The sequence below is a fragment of the Mustela nivalis genome (assembly GCF_964662115.1).
Source record: "Mustela nivalis genome assembly, chromosome: 1".
NCBI classification, from domain to species: Eukaryota; Metazoa; Chordata; class Mammalia; order Carnivora; family Mustelidae; genus Mustela; species Mustela nivalis.
Window position 1 is genome coordinate 61,193,657 of NC_139020.1, and position 13,857 is coordinate 61,207,513.

A 13,857-nucleotide genomic window follows, 5' to 3' on the forward strand; every position below is an offset into this window, starting at 1 on the left:
GCCTCTCCGAAATGCTTTTCATGAACTCCTTCATACTATGTACAGGTTCAAGCACTGTTAATGGAGGACGAAGAGAAACTTGTCTTAAATTTTACTGGAAAATTGTCAGTCCTGCTTTTACTCTCATGTGTGGCCAATTTTCAATACCTTTGTGTATCTACTAACATGTTGATGAACCTACATAGCAATGGGCCCACATGCCTGTGCGAAGGATGTCAGACAGACGCATGTCATGATTCACAGGATCTTGGTCACTGGGGCAGAGCGGGTATGACAGATAGAAAATATACCCTTGCATTGGCCTGCTGTGGTTTACCTCCTAAACTAGAGTAAAGGCCAAGATCAGGCCAAAGCCAAGACTGGGGCCAAACACAGGACTTGTTACATGATAAGTACTCTTCTATTATTATTCTTTTGAAGAAAATTTGCTGCATTGTTCACCACTGTATTTCCTCATTGTCTAGAACAGTGCTCACACAAGTGTACAAAGGTTAAAAGTTCCAAAGTTAAAGGAAGAAGTGAATGGAGACTATAAGTAACCACATTAGGGCACCATGGTGAGCAATGTAGTTATATAGAATTTCATGTACTTCCTTATACATTTCTTTCCGTGACTATACCTTTTCTCCCTATCTTCTCATTTAATTTCCTTATGGAAAAAAATTATTTACAGCACATATTATTCTATAAATGTTACAACAAATGGTAAAAAACAAACAAACAAACAAACCTGGATTCTAGTCTCTTGCCTTCAGTATCAGGATGACTCCCTTAATGGTAATATAAAACTAATTTTGGGTTTAAATTGCTTTGGGAATAAGAAATTGTGATTCAGTGAATATATGCTACTCTTTCAAATGTGGAAACAGTGTTTTCTATTCTGTTGTTTTTTTTTAACTCAAAAATAATGGCCATGTTATGCATTCAAATTTTGAAGGTCTCTATGTTGATTATTGATGTTAGAACACACACAGGTGAAACTAGGCATCATTTTTTGTGACCAGCATTCTGAGTGGTCACATTCTGAACAAAGCCCTCCAAGCCCTGAAACTCATTTGCATCTTGCACTAAACCCTGATGGATCTGTTGTCTAAACCTTTATTTATCATACTCTGTGCCTCCATCTGTTGATTTCCTGACCAGATTTGAAATCTTGGGGAAACCAATAGACTTTCCCACGATAATTTCTAAACCATCATGTGGTTTTTCACAAGTTCTCTTTCAGGAACTCTGAAACACAATATCTTTTGAAGCTCTTTGATTAAAACCTAGGATGAATGTAATTTGAGTGATCAAGTTACATCCCCAAAATAAAAGGCTGGCTTAAGTTTGGTAATGGAGCAACATCAAGCTGGGGCAAGAAATCCGTACAAAATAACACCCGTGATTCTGAAAGTCCAAAAGGACATTAGTTTTCCCATAAGATAATCTGTGCTCTCCTCAATTTCCCCATCAAGGAGAGAGGAAAGACTTGATTCGCATCTAGGGTACTGTTGTTGATCCCGTAACTTCAAATATGGAGCCCGACACAAAAGAAATCACTTAATGAATATTTGTTGAGTGCTGTGATCTGAAGAAACAGAACATCACTTCACCTCTTCTTCTGTGTTTTTTTTTTTTTAACCCCTCTCCCTTCTCCACAAAGGTTGAAAAAAACGATGAGGACCAAAAGATCGAACAAGATGGCATCAAACCTGAAGATAAAGCCCATAAGGCCGCGACCAAAATTCAGGCTAGCTTCCGTGGACACATAACAAGGAAAAAGCTCAAAGGAGAGAAGAAGGGGGATGCCCAAGCTGCTGAGGCGGAAGCGAATGAGAAGGAGGAAGCCCCCGTGGCCGATGGCGTGGAGAAGAAGGAGGGAGAAGGCCCCACTCCCACTGACGCGGTCCCTGCCTCGGGCCCCAAGCCTGAGGAATCCGGCAAGGCAGGCGAAACTCCTTCAGAGGAGAAGAAGGGGGAGGGCGCCCCTGATGCTGCCACAGAGCAGGCAGCCCCCCAGGCGCCTGCCCCCTCAGAGGAGAAGGCCGGCTCTGCTGAGACAGAAAGTGCCACTAAAGCTTCCACTGACAACTCGCCGTCCTCCAAGGCCGAAGACGCCCCAGCCAAGGAGGAGCCTAAACAAGCCGATGTGCCTGCTGCTGTCACTGCTGCTGCTGCTGCCACCACCCCTGCTGCAGAGGATGCTGCTGCCAAGGCAACAGCCCAGCCTCCTACGGATTCTGTGGAGAGCAGCCAAGCCGAGGAGAAGATAGGTGAGCCCCGGCCAGGGCCTGAGCCATGGGTGGGTGGGCCACAGGGACATGGGAGGCGGGGAGGGAAAAAGTCTAGAAAGCTTTTCAGGAAATCCAGGGAAGCTGCATTTAATTCCCCAGAGTGACAAGGCAGAGGGCTGACTCTGGCCCCTTACATTCCCCAGTACCTCCAAGCCTGAGAGAGAATTCGGGCAGATCTGCGGAGCGGCTACTGGAGAGATCTGGCAATTATCTTGTTAGCTGAATCAGCATAAACAGTAAAACTAGGTAGTCCTGTTGGAGAAAAAAAAAAAAAGAAAAGTATTCAGTGTGCTGGATGCACTTAGTTTAATAAGTAATTACAGAGGCTACATATATTTTTATAGATGGGAATTAGCTAATATGATTATTTGGCTCTTGGAAGTGCCTGGTTAAAAGTACAGCCAAGTCCCTATTGATCCAGATGATCTATTTGTGAATTGCTGGCAGCAAAAACATAATCTCAGACCACCTTTGCCTATGTTTCTGGGCATTCTCCCCACCATCAATTGGTGAGTAGTATGGGTATGTGTGGGTACGCTCAGAGAATGTTAATTGTAACATTCAATCAGGGTCAAACTAATTAGGAAAATAAGTCTGTTGATGTTGCCAAAAACAAAAGAAAAACCCCAAATATAGAACATGCTGTGAAGTCAAACATAAATTATAATTTTACTACTGAAGATACTACTTTATACCAAATGCATAAATAATTGAGGGTTGACTATGATTACAAAAATGAACTGGATTCTCTTCGGTTTGGAGCTTTAACTTGAAAGCTGGAATGATTTCACTATTATGGCCCAAAGAGCCTGTGCCAAATTAGAATAGAGCATCCCCTGAGCGAGATCGATTTAATAGAACGTCACCTCCGGAGACTAGACCCATCCCTCACCCTAACCATCCAACTGTAGGGAAGGAGGCCAACAGTCTCCAAAACTGTTCTCTAGTCTAATATGACCCATGAATACCTATCGGCCTCAAAGACTTTAAAGATAAAGTTGCTTCTTTGCCTGTTTGAAAGTTTGGGTTCACTCCTTTCGAACTTTGTGAATTTAACCCATAACCTGTCCAAGGACCTATATTTGGACTGGACCACATTGTGCCCTTGAGAAAGGACCTACTACATGGGGAAATGTTTGGCATCTGACCATTATACTGAAAAAGTAATCATTGGACATTTGCCGTGATATGCATGTCAGATACTAACTTAGATATTACAACTGACAGGTGATTGTTTTAGGTATATTTCAAGTCTACGTCTTTCATCTTACCCTCAAAATTCTGTGAGTAAGAAGCCAGACTATATTCATTGCTATTGTTATTAGCATTCTCTAGCTCCAAACAAATCACACACCTCTTTCTACCAGTGACTCATTCTAAATCATTATTCTAACTACATACCTGCCCCAGGGGCTAGAATTTGTGGTTAAAAAGATGGGAGTGTTTCCCTAGAAAAGGTAAGGCAGGTGATAAAGAATGGGGTGTTGGTTTTAATTTTCTGAGCAAAACCAACCCTGTTAACTACTTTTTTGTTCTTGTTTTGATTTGGTTTTTTAATTTTTTTTAATTCTAATTAGTTAACATTCAGTGTCATATTAGTTTCAGGTATACAATATAAGTGATTTCAATACTTCCATACCTCACCTGGTGCTCAACACAACAAATGTGCTCCTTAATCCCCATCACCTATCTCACACATCCCTCCATCCACCTCTCCTCTGGTATCCATCAGTTTGTTCCCTGTAATTAAGAGAGTTAACTGCTTCTCTTTAGGCTTAAGGTTATAATCTCAGATATGATGGCTGGAAATTACGTTCTCATACATTTAGAAATTAATCATGATTTTAAAAACAAAATATTTGAATGGTTGGAATTATATTTTTTAATTGGAATTTCTAAAGTTATGAGAATAAACAAAGACAATGCGATTTTAGGTATGTGCTCATGATTTGGATTAATAGAAAGAAGGAGAACTTGAATCAATGAGAAGTCTAAAATATATTTTTAAGGAAATTCAGTTTTGCTATTTTGCAAAATATGGTAATTCCGAATGAATTAATGAATTATTTTATGTAGTGCATGCTCATTAAATGTCACATGATGAATGAATGAATGAAATTGACTAGATTTCAATAGGTAATGATTTGTTTACTCACTCTCATTCTTCCTGCAACCTTGCTTACTCATTCATTTATTTGATCAAACAAAGCATTTGGTTTTGGAAGGCAAACAGAGATTGTGCTCTGTGCTAAGTTTTACAGATACCAACTGAAAAAATGTCTCAATTAGTCTAATTTTTAATATGTTCATTGAAAAGTAATTGAAAGTGTAGGTGAAGTTCAGCTTGAAGGTAATTACGAAGGAGGATTTGTTTTACATTGTTTCTGAGTTTGGCTAGGTATTGTCTTCTTGGTTAGATTCTGAAATGCTGCCTGTAGCTTCTTTCTGGACTGATGTGTCTATTAGTCTTGCCTGCTGTATGTGACAAGCACAAATTACCCAGATGTGGTGAGTCTCAGGAATCACAGAAGCTGGAAGTGACAGGGAGATCTATCACAGCATAGCAGGCCCAAATTCCCAGGAGCCCTGTGCCACATTTTCTTCTATCTACCATTGGATCTCATTCTAATCCAAGTTAAAATAACAGTATTTCCAATTGAGCTACACTGTCTGGAAGTGGATGTCTAACCTGGGTTGCTGTAGGATTCTGTGGGTGCCTGGATGCGTATAGAGAGACAAGCAGAGAATGTGAAACAAGGTTTGGGGCAAAACAAGTCACTAGAGAGAATTCAGGACAATAATTTCTGTCAGCAGGAGGGTAAAAACAAATTTGGACCAAATCTGATCACTGCTTTAATACAAATGGCAATGCTTTGTAAATTATAAATATGTTACTTTACTTCCTTTACTATTTATGGCTTTATTGCACGTAGATGCCATTTACATGAACCTTTGGAGCTGGTTTGTTTTTTCTTTCCTTTTGTTTTTTAAAAGCCCCAGCTATATCTCCCTCTCTCTCTGGTTAGCCACTCTACCTGCCTATCTTTCGGTATGCCTATGACCAAAAGATTTCAGTGTATTTCTGATGACAATTCCTATATAGGAGGAGGAGTGTTTAGGCATATCTAGGACAGTGCTCTCCTTTAACCATGAGGAGAGAACTTTCAAACCAACTTCAGTGATCATGTCCTTGGTGTTTCTTGCTGGATAGTGTCGCTCTCCTCATTGGACTCTCAGTGAAGGAATTCTGTGTCTCTTCTCCATGATGTTATATTGACTTCCCCCAGTAGAGGACTCCAAAATTTCGGCTGTAGCCATACTCAGTGATAAAGTATTACCAAAGTAATACAGCCAGGTGGCTAGAAATCAGAGAGGTTGAAGAGGTGGTTGCCACAGGGTACTTGGCTAATACTCGTGGGAGGTGTAACTCTGCATTACTCTAGGTTTTCTGTATGTTGAACGTGGCTGTATTTTATTTCCATGGTCTCATTACTTCTTTCTAACTGGAGTCACCAGTAATGACCTTCAAAACATGAGAGTTATTTTTTTTCCCTTCAAAATTTTATTTAAATTCTTAGTAGTTAATGTACAGTATAATATTGGTTTCAGGAGTAGAGTTTAACAATTCATTACTTACATATAACACCCAGTGCTCATCGCAGTAAGTGCCCTCCTTAACCTCCATCACCCATTTAGCCCGCCCCCACCTACCTCAGTTTGTTCTCTATGGTTAAGAGTCTCTTATGGCTTATTTCTCTCTCTCTCTCTCTCTTTCCCTTCCCATATGGCCATCTGTTTTGTTTCTTAAATTCCACATCTGAGGGAAATCATATGGTATTTGTCTTTCTCTGACTGATTTATTTCACTTAGCATAATACCATCTAATTCTACCCATGTCATTGCAAATGGAAAGATTTCATTCTTCTTGATGGCTGAGTAATATTCTGTTATATATACGTACCACCTCCTCTTAATCTATTCTTCAGTCGATGGACGTCTGGCCTTTTTCCATAGTTTGGCTGTTGTTGATAATGGTGCTATAAACCTCAGGGTGCATGTACTCCTTAAAATATTTATTTTTGTATCCTTTGGGTAAATACCTAGTAGTACAATTGCTGGATGGCAGGATAGTTCTATTTTTAACTTTTCGAGGATCGTCCATACTGTTTTCCAGAGTGGTGGCACCAGTTTGCATTCCCACTAACAGTGTAAGAGGGTTCCCCTTTCTCTGCATCCTTATCAACATCTGTTGCTTTCTGTGTTAATTTTAGCCATTCTGACAGGTGTAAGGTATCTCATCAAGGTTTTGATTTGTATTTTCCTGATGACGAGTGATGCTGAGCATCTTTTCCTGTGTTGAAACAGGGGAGTCTTGTCATTGTCACACCTCTTTTCCTTTTCCATTTTCTGCTTCCTACCTCCTTCCCTCTCCCCCTTCCTTCCTCTTTTGTTTTTTTCCTTCCATTTATATTAACTTTCTACTGTGTTAGGCATTAAGATCACAGAGATGAGTAAGGTATGGCTACTGATCTTAAGGAGTCTTGATCTAGTGGTGGGTGTGGGGTGAAATTTAGGGAATGGTGTTGAAAACAATCATAGTAATAATCTCAACTAAATTAAATTCTTCAAGAAGGTAAGGACTGGGGCGCCTGGGTGGCTCAGTTGGTTAAGTGATTGCCTTCGACTCGGTTCATGATCCTGGAGTCCTGGGATCGAGTCCTGCATCGGGCTCCCTGCTTGGCGGGGAGTCTGCTTCTCCCTCTGACCATTTCCCTCTCATGCTCTCTTTCTCTCCCATTCGCTCTCTCTCTCAATAAAACAAATAAATTAAAAAAAAAAAAAAGGTAAGGACTACTTCTGTATGCCAAGGCACCATGGGACAAAATGTGAGTGAGATAGTGCTTTATGCAATTTGAAGCATGCTAAAAAACGTTTCTATATAATGTGTCTTTATTGCCAAATTGTTAGCCAAAAGAATGGATGCAAAACTTATAGATTCTGGAATCATACTTGTGTCCAGGCCATGTTTCTGTATTTGGGGCAGTTCTTTCTGTTCCTCCAAACTAAGTTTCCCTACAGCCCAGGGTAACCATCCATAACATGTTTAGCTCTCCAAAGGACAGGTCCTCTTCCACCAAGCACTGTTAGATGTGAGATTTCCCAAGGATATTTACACTTATATGTCAGGATGCCTCATAAGCAGGTTTTTCTTTTTTAATTTTTTAATTTATTTTCAGCAGTATTCATTGTTTTTGCACCACACCCAGTGCTCTATGCAATCCATGCCCTCTCCAATACCCACCACCTGGTTCCCCCAACCTCCCACCCCCTGCCCCTTCAAAACCCTCAGATTGTTTTTCAGAGTCCATAGTCTCTAATGATCATAAGCAGTTTTGATTTGAAATGTGATTTCAACCATTTTCCAAATTTATACACAACTCATAAAGAGTAAAAATTTGGGTTGTACAAGTCCATAAATGTTGTCTATAAAACATGGGCACCCTGTCAGATACCCAGTGGCATGCTGCTTAAAACTGTTGATTATTAAGTTTTTATGGAGCATTTTTATATTACCCGAGTAATCATTTTTATTGCGTTTTCTTGACAATGATCCAATGGCACTTGAAAATATTTTCTTTTCTGCTTTTATATTCTGAGAATAGGGGCAAAGTAATGCCTATTCTGCCCAAAGACAGCCAGTGATGAACCAGGGGTCAGAATTGATAGGACTCTATATCATCACCTTAATTTTAGCCTTGCAGTTCTTTTTTTTTTCCCTTTCTTTATATTTTATTTATTTATTTGACAGAGAGAGAGATATATCACAAGTAGGCAGAGAGGCAGACAGAGAGAGAGGGGGAAGCGGGGTCCCTGCTGAGCAGAGAGCCCAGTGCGGGCCTTGATCCCAGGACCCAGAGATCATGACCTGAGCCAAAGGCAGAGGCCTAACCTACTGAGCCAATCAGATGCCCTAGCCTTGCAGTTCTTTACATCTCTTTTAAGGTGCAGTTTTATCAATTCCTACATTTTCTCTTTTTCTTAGCAGTTGTGACATTTTTTGATTATTGTTGGACAGCACTAACCAGAACTTTCTGGGCTGTTCTGGGTCCTGTGTGCCCAGTAAGATGATGCAGTGGAAAGAACACTGGGCTAGAATAAGGAGACTAGGGTTCTACCTCAATATTTCTGCTAACCAGCTGTGAATTTTAAGAAAGTCATTGCTTCTCTCTAGGTTCCAGTTTTATGAGAAGGGGCAGGGAGAGTTGGCTTTTAAGGTTTTTTCAAGATTTAAAATGCATGGTTTTTATAACAGCTAGCACTTAAGGAGCATTTGTCAAGTGTCTGATCCTGTGCTGACTGCGACATGGGGGTTACCCCTATTTAGTCATCAAGAGCACTCTGTGGTATAAGTACTTTGACAGAAGAGAAGTCCGAGGTTCAGAGAGATTGTAGCACTTAATCACTTTCAACAGCTAGCAAGTAGCTGAACCAGGTGCTCGGCCTTACATTGAACCCTGAGACCACTACAAGTACTATTCCAAAAAACAAACAAACAAACAAAGACGAGGAGGAGATCTAAGAACCCCAACATTGTGTCTTAATCTAAGAACGTCCCTTTCATTTGTATAATTGGATCCTCTAGGCTCTTGTCCAGGAATCATGAGTGATCACTTTTACAGATGAGTAACTAGTAATTACCCATACTCCTGGCCATAATTTCCTCATAGCTCCATCACCCCAAAATTATTCAGAATATTAAACTAGTTCTGAGTTTGGGGTTCCTAGTTTGAAAATTATTAAGTACTACTCTCTTATTAAGCCTAAGAGAGCTATAAAATCAGTTAAAATTGGTTGTTCTTAACAGAAGTACTACTGACTCCATTGAATATGTTGGGAGAGCTGAACATTAGAAAGTGAAATTTTCAGGGGCGCCTGGGTGGCTCAGTGGTTTGGGCTACTGCCTTCGGCTCGGGTCATGATCTCAGGGTCCTGGGATCGAGCCCCGCATCGGGCTCCCTGCTCTGCAGGAAGCCTGCTTTCCTCTCTCTCTCTCTCTGCCTGCCTCTCTGACTACTTGTGATCTCTGTCTGTCAAATAAATAAATAAAATCTTTAAAAAAAAAATAAAAAAAAATTAAAAAAAAAGAAAGTGAAATTTTCAGATCTCAGATGAAAGTAATTTCATGTGTTCTAGGTTATCTCTACGCTGAATTTGTCTTGTCAAAATTAGTATGTTAAAATTCTGTTTACATCTTTTATTTCCTTTTTGGCAAGTACATTTTTTTAAAGATTTTATTTGTTTATTTGACAGAGATCACAGGTAGGCAGAGAGGTGGGGTGGGGGGTGGGGGAGAAGGCTCCCTGCTGAGCAGAAAGCCCAATGCAGGACCCTAGGATCATGAACTGAGCCAAAGGCAAAGGCTTTAACCCACTGAGATACCCAGGTGCCCTGGCAAGTACATTTCTTTTTTTTTTTTTTTAAGATTTTATTTATTTGTTAGAGAGAGAGAGAGCGAGATACAGAGCTCAAGCACAGGCAGACAGAGAGGCAGGCTAGAGACAGAGGGAGAAGCAGGCTCCCTGTCGAGCAAGGAGCCCAATGTGGGACTCGATCTCAGGACGCTGGGATCATGACCTGAGCCGAAGACAGCCGCTTAACCAACTGAGCCACCCAGGCGTCCCGGCAAGTACATTTCTAAAGGACCCCAGTACCTTTCTACTTATGACTAAAATAATATGAAGAACTTAGTAGAGGGAGCAGGTTGGAGAGCAATCACTCTTGCTTTTAATTTTAAAAAATGTAAGCTGACAAAAGATAAGAAGAGATGTTTTAGAGTCCAGAAACTCACATTTTGAAAACTTTCATCTATTCTTTCATAGCTCATATTAAATAATTACTATCCTCTCATAAAGGAAGCTAATAATCAGAGAGGCATGTAAGTAGCTCTGCTAATTTTAAACTGTAGAGTTATATTTGGAATTGAAAATGAAAGAGTATTTCTTAAAATACAGATTACTTTCAGATGCTAGTATATGTTCATAAAACATATTTTCTCATTTTCTCTACACACATACACATGCACACAAGATCCCAGAAGGATTAAAAAGAGGAGGAGGAGGAGACAGAACTGAGAGCAGCAAGGGTTACACAGTCCATTTGCCTAAGCATGGAGAGAGAGAAGAGCACTCAGTTTAATGGACTAGAAAGCACTGAGTGGTCATTACTCTTATTTTCTTCTCACAGTCATAGCTTCATTAAATAAAGAATGGAAAGCTTTCTATAACCAGACATAAAAGGAGGGGAAGAAGGAAACCAAGGGTGCTGCTTCAAGCTACAAAACCTGAGCCCTTGAAGGTCTCCCAAGATGATATGGTCTACAGCATGCAGAAAGAGGAGGGAGGGGTGTGAGAGGATGTGTCCATTTTGCCAACCCTCTTAGTCATGTGTGAACTTTGTGTCATAAGGCAATGACTGAATCAGGTGCTGAACCTCAGACCAATTCCTATAAGCAAGAAAATCTGAATCTCTGCCTTTTCAAAACAGCTTTTGCCAGTTATCGATCTCACAGTAATAAAGCTTGGCTCTCTAAGCAAATAATTTATTTCTGGGCTTATTTAAAAGAATTGCCCATAAGTTGTTTTCATGAAGATGATGAATAAAATCCATGTTTTTAATAGATCCAATATCTTATGGGCAGTATTTGTTGCAAGGGCTCTGTATTTTCAGCATAAATAGACTAAACGCTACCTACAGTCAAGAGAGCTGGGTCCTCTTTTAGGTTCTGCTGTGATTCGAGGCCAGCCCTTCCACCTCTGGGCTTGGGTCCACACCTGCAAAGTAAGTGTGTTCAACTAGGTCCACTCTGCCTTCTAGTTCCAAAAGGCAGGTATGCAGGGATAGACTGAAGAAGTGTTGCCACATGGCCTCTTATTCAACCCTCCTTGCTTTCCTGTAGTCTCTTATTTTCTAAACTATTAGAGAGTGGGTTTAGGGGACAGGGCAGATAATAAGTCTAAATAGAGGGACAAAGAATCCAGGAAGAGTCAGCTTTAAGAAAGTTTATGGTTACACTGGAAGCCCAGGAGACTGCAATAAATAAATAAATAAATAAAATAACCCAACTCAATGAAATTTTCTAATCCACCTTATACTTGAGATTGAAAATGAGGAGATGACAATGATGTTTTCTGATATCTTTAGATTCTCGTTTTTATCTCTCCTGACCCTGTCTCTGAGATGGAAAGCTATGGCTACAGTGGCCATAATTTGCTGTTAATAGTTTCACTGTCATCTTAGACTTAATTCACTTTTTATTTTTATACTCATCTTATTTATTAAAATAATTAAAGCAGCTCCAAGAGGGCACAGAACCTTGGATTCCTGTGTAGAGCAATGGCTGCATATCTGACAGACAATTGTGGTTAATAAGCATTTTAAAAAAATTTGTCAGGAGACTGTCACTAAAGCATAAGAATTACATGGATAGGCCCAATACAGTGTCCCTTCAATTCTTTTATTCATTCTACAGCCACAGAAATTGAACCTTAGACCATGAGTGAAATTAGCTAACATACCTAAGTGACTGGATTTGGGCTCTCAAACATTCCGAGAAGAGCTGGTGCAGGTGAGGAACAGGCTAGTTGTGAGTGCTTAGTAATTCTTACGCATATTTTCAATCTTCAAAATCACAAATTAAAGGTATGTAAAAGATAAAAGATTTCAGTTGGATCATCTCATACTATTCTGTTTGGAATAGAATACCATCTTTAAGGTATCTTCAAGGGGAAAAAAGTACCCTGGGAAGGCTAGTTGCTTTTTCTTATAAATCATGTTCTTTCCTGGAGGCATATATATAGTCAAGTAAATTTTGAGGCTAGGTTTTTTTGTTTTGTTTTGTTTTTACCTTTTTTCCAGTATTATTTAGTAGAAACTTCTGGATTTTGTAATAGAAACCAGAAGGCATTCCCCTAAAATAGTCCCTTCTTGCTGATGCATGGTGAATGTGTGTATTTCTCAGGTAGAGTAGAGATGAACATTTATATAGCTTTGCAAGAATCTTCTCTTTGGGATGTGAAGAGGTGAAAAATGTAATTTAGACATGTTTAAGCATATCTATACACAGGCATGTATCTATGCTTGTAGCCTACTCTTCTGCCAACTCACTAGTATATGTACACACACACACACACACACACACACACACACACATACACAGATCTGACATATAGGGAAAGCACTGCCCATGAGTTCAGGCTGTCAGAGAAAATTCGGAAGAACAATGAACTACATGTTTTTCCACTCTTAAGGCCATCAAGAAGCCAAGAGTAGGGGGAGGGGGCAGATGGCTCTGGAAAAGCCTGTGAGTCTCTCAGAGGATCTGTGTGGAGAGCACCCCTGCCCTGCTTCTGCTGGTGGGTGTGTCCCTGAAATGTGTCTGTGAGTGTACAGTGAGTTGGGGGAGCCAGGAGTCAGGACAGAGGCTATCTATGATGAAATTTATAGTGTGTGAAAATGAGACTTCTGTGTGGGCTAAATAGGGGAAAAGAGCCCAGGCAGACTTCCTGGGGCAGAGGTCACCTCTGCTGAGTCTTGAAGAATTGAAGGACAAGATGTATCTACTAAAAAAAAAAAAAAAAAAAAAATACTTGAGAAACTACCTCTCATTTGAACTAACACAAAAATACAAATAACTCAAGTCCTAATTCAGCAGCAGCTATTGAAGATGAATCCATAGTTCATCTTCATGGAACTCTTTGTTCTTCATGGAACAGAGTTCCATTATATATTCTGTTTATTGTCGAGTCCCTGGCACCTATAACAATGGGAAATAGGAGGCAGCCAGTAAGTATTTGATGAATGAATTAAGAATAAGTGAAAAATGGTATTATAATAGAAAAAGCCCTAAACTGACCTAAGAGACTGGATTCTAACCTGAATGTTTGGGGTAGGCAACTTCCTTGCATTCTCTGGGAGTGAGCTTACCCTTTCGTGGAACCAAATGTCGGAGAGAGGCTCTCAGGATCACCACTATTTCTAAAACAGCTCGACAATTCCCGTTTGTGTCACATGCCAACCTCTAGGCAGATTCTTAAGTGCTTAACCAGGAAGCTGTGCTACTGTCAACCTTTCTCCTGTTTTGGAGGCTGAATATAGAGCTTGCTGGAAATTTTGCTGTTATTCAGAAGCATACGTCATCCCTGAGGTAGCTAGATTTCAAGCCATTCAGAGACCAGAGTGAGCATTTTGCCTCATGTTCAGAAACATATTGAAAACTAGAGGAAACCGAAGCTGCTTCCTTCTGAAAGCAGGTGATTAATTTCGTTCCAGCCCCGTGAGTGACCTGTGTGAGGCTCGTGCCAGTGTGTGACAGGTACACCCGGAGAAGGAATGATCTGCCAGGTTCCTTGGCTCCTTTTCCTCATCTGACATATTTAAGTAATCTTCACAGGGTGTTAAGAGTCTCCTGAACCTGCTGTGCCCCACTATAGGATGAATTGTTAATATGTTCCCAAGCCCACAGTGTTGGGACAGAGACCAGAAAACAGGCTTTCCCACTCCTATTGCCTAGTCTCCTTTCCCA

The 13,857-nt window shown here is 40.3% G+C and overlaps 1 protein-coding gene across 1 annotated transcript in view; it reads left to right on the top strand.

The window, feature by feature from the left end:
* Nucleotides 1-13,857, top strand: part of GAP43 (growth associated protein 43) — a 96,726-nt gene that overhangs the window by 47,930 nt on the left and 34,939 nt on the right. Inside the window, exon 2 of the mRNA XM_082744867.1 lies at nucleotides 1,646-2,255. Coding sequence (XP_082600993.1) covers nucleotides 1,646-2,255 — 610 coding nt within the window. The remainder of the gene's footprint in view (nucleotides 1-1,645; nucleotides 2,256-13,857) is intronic.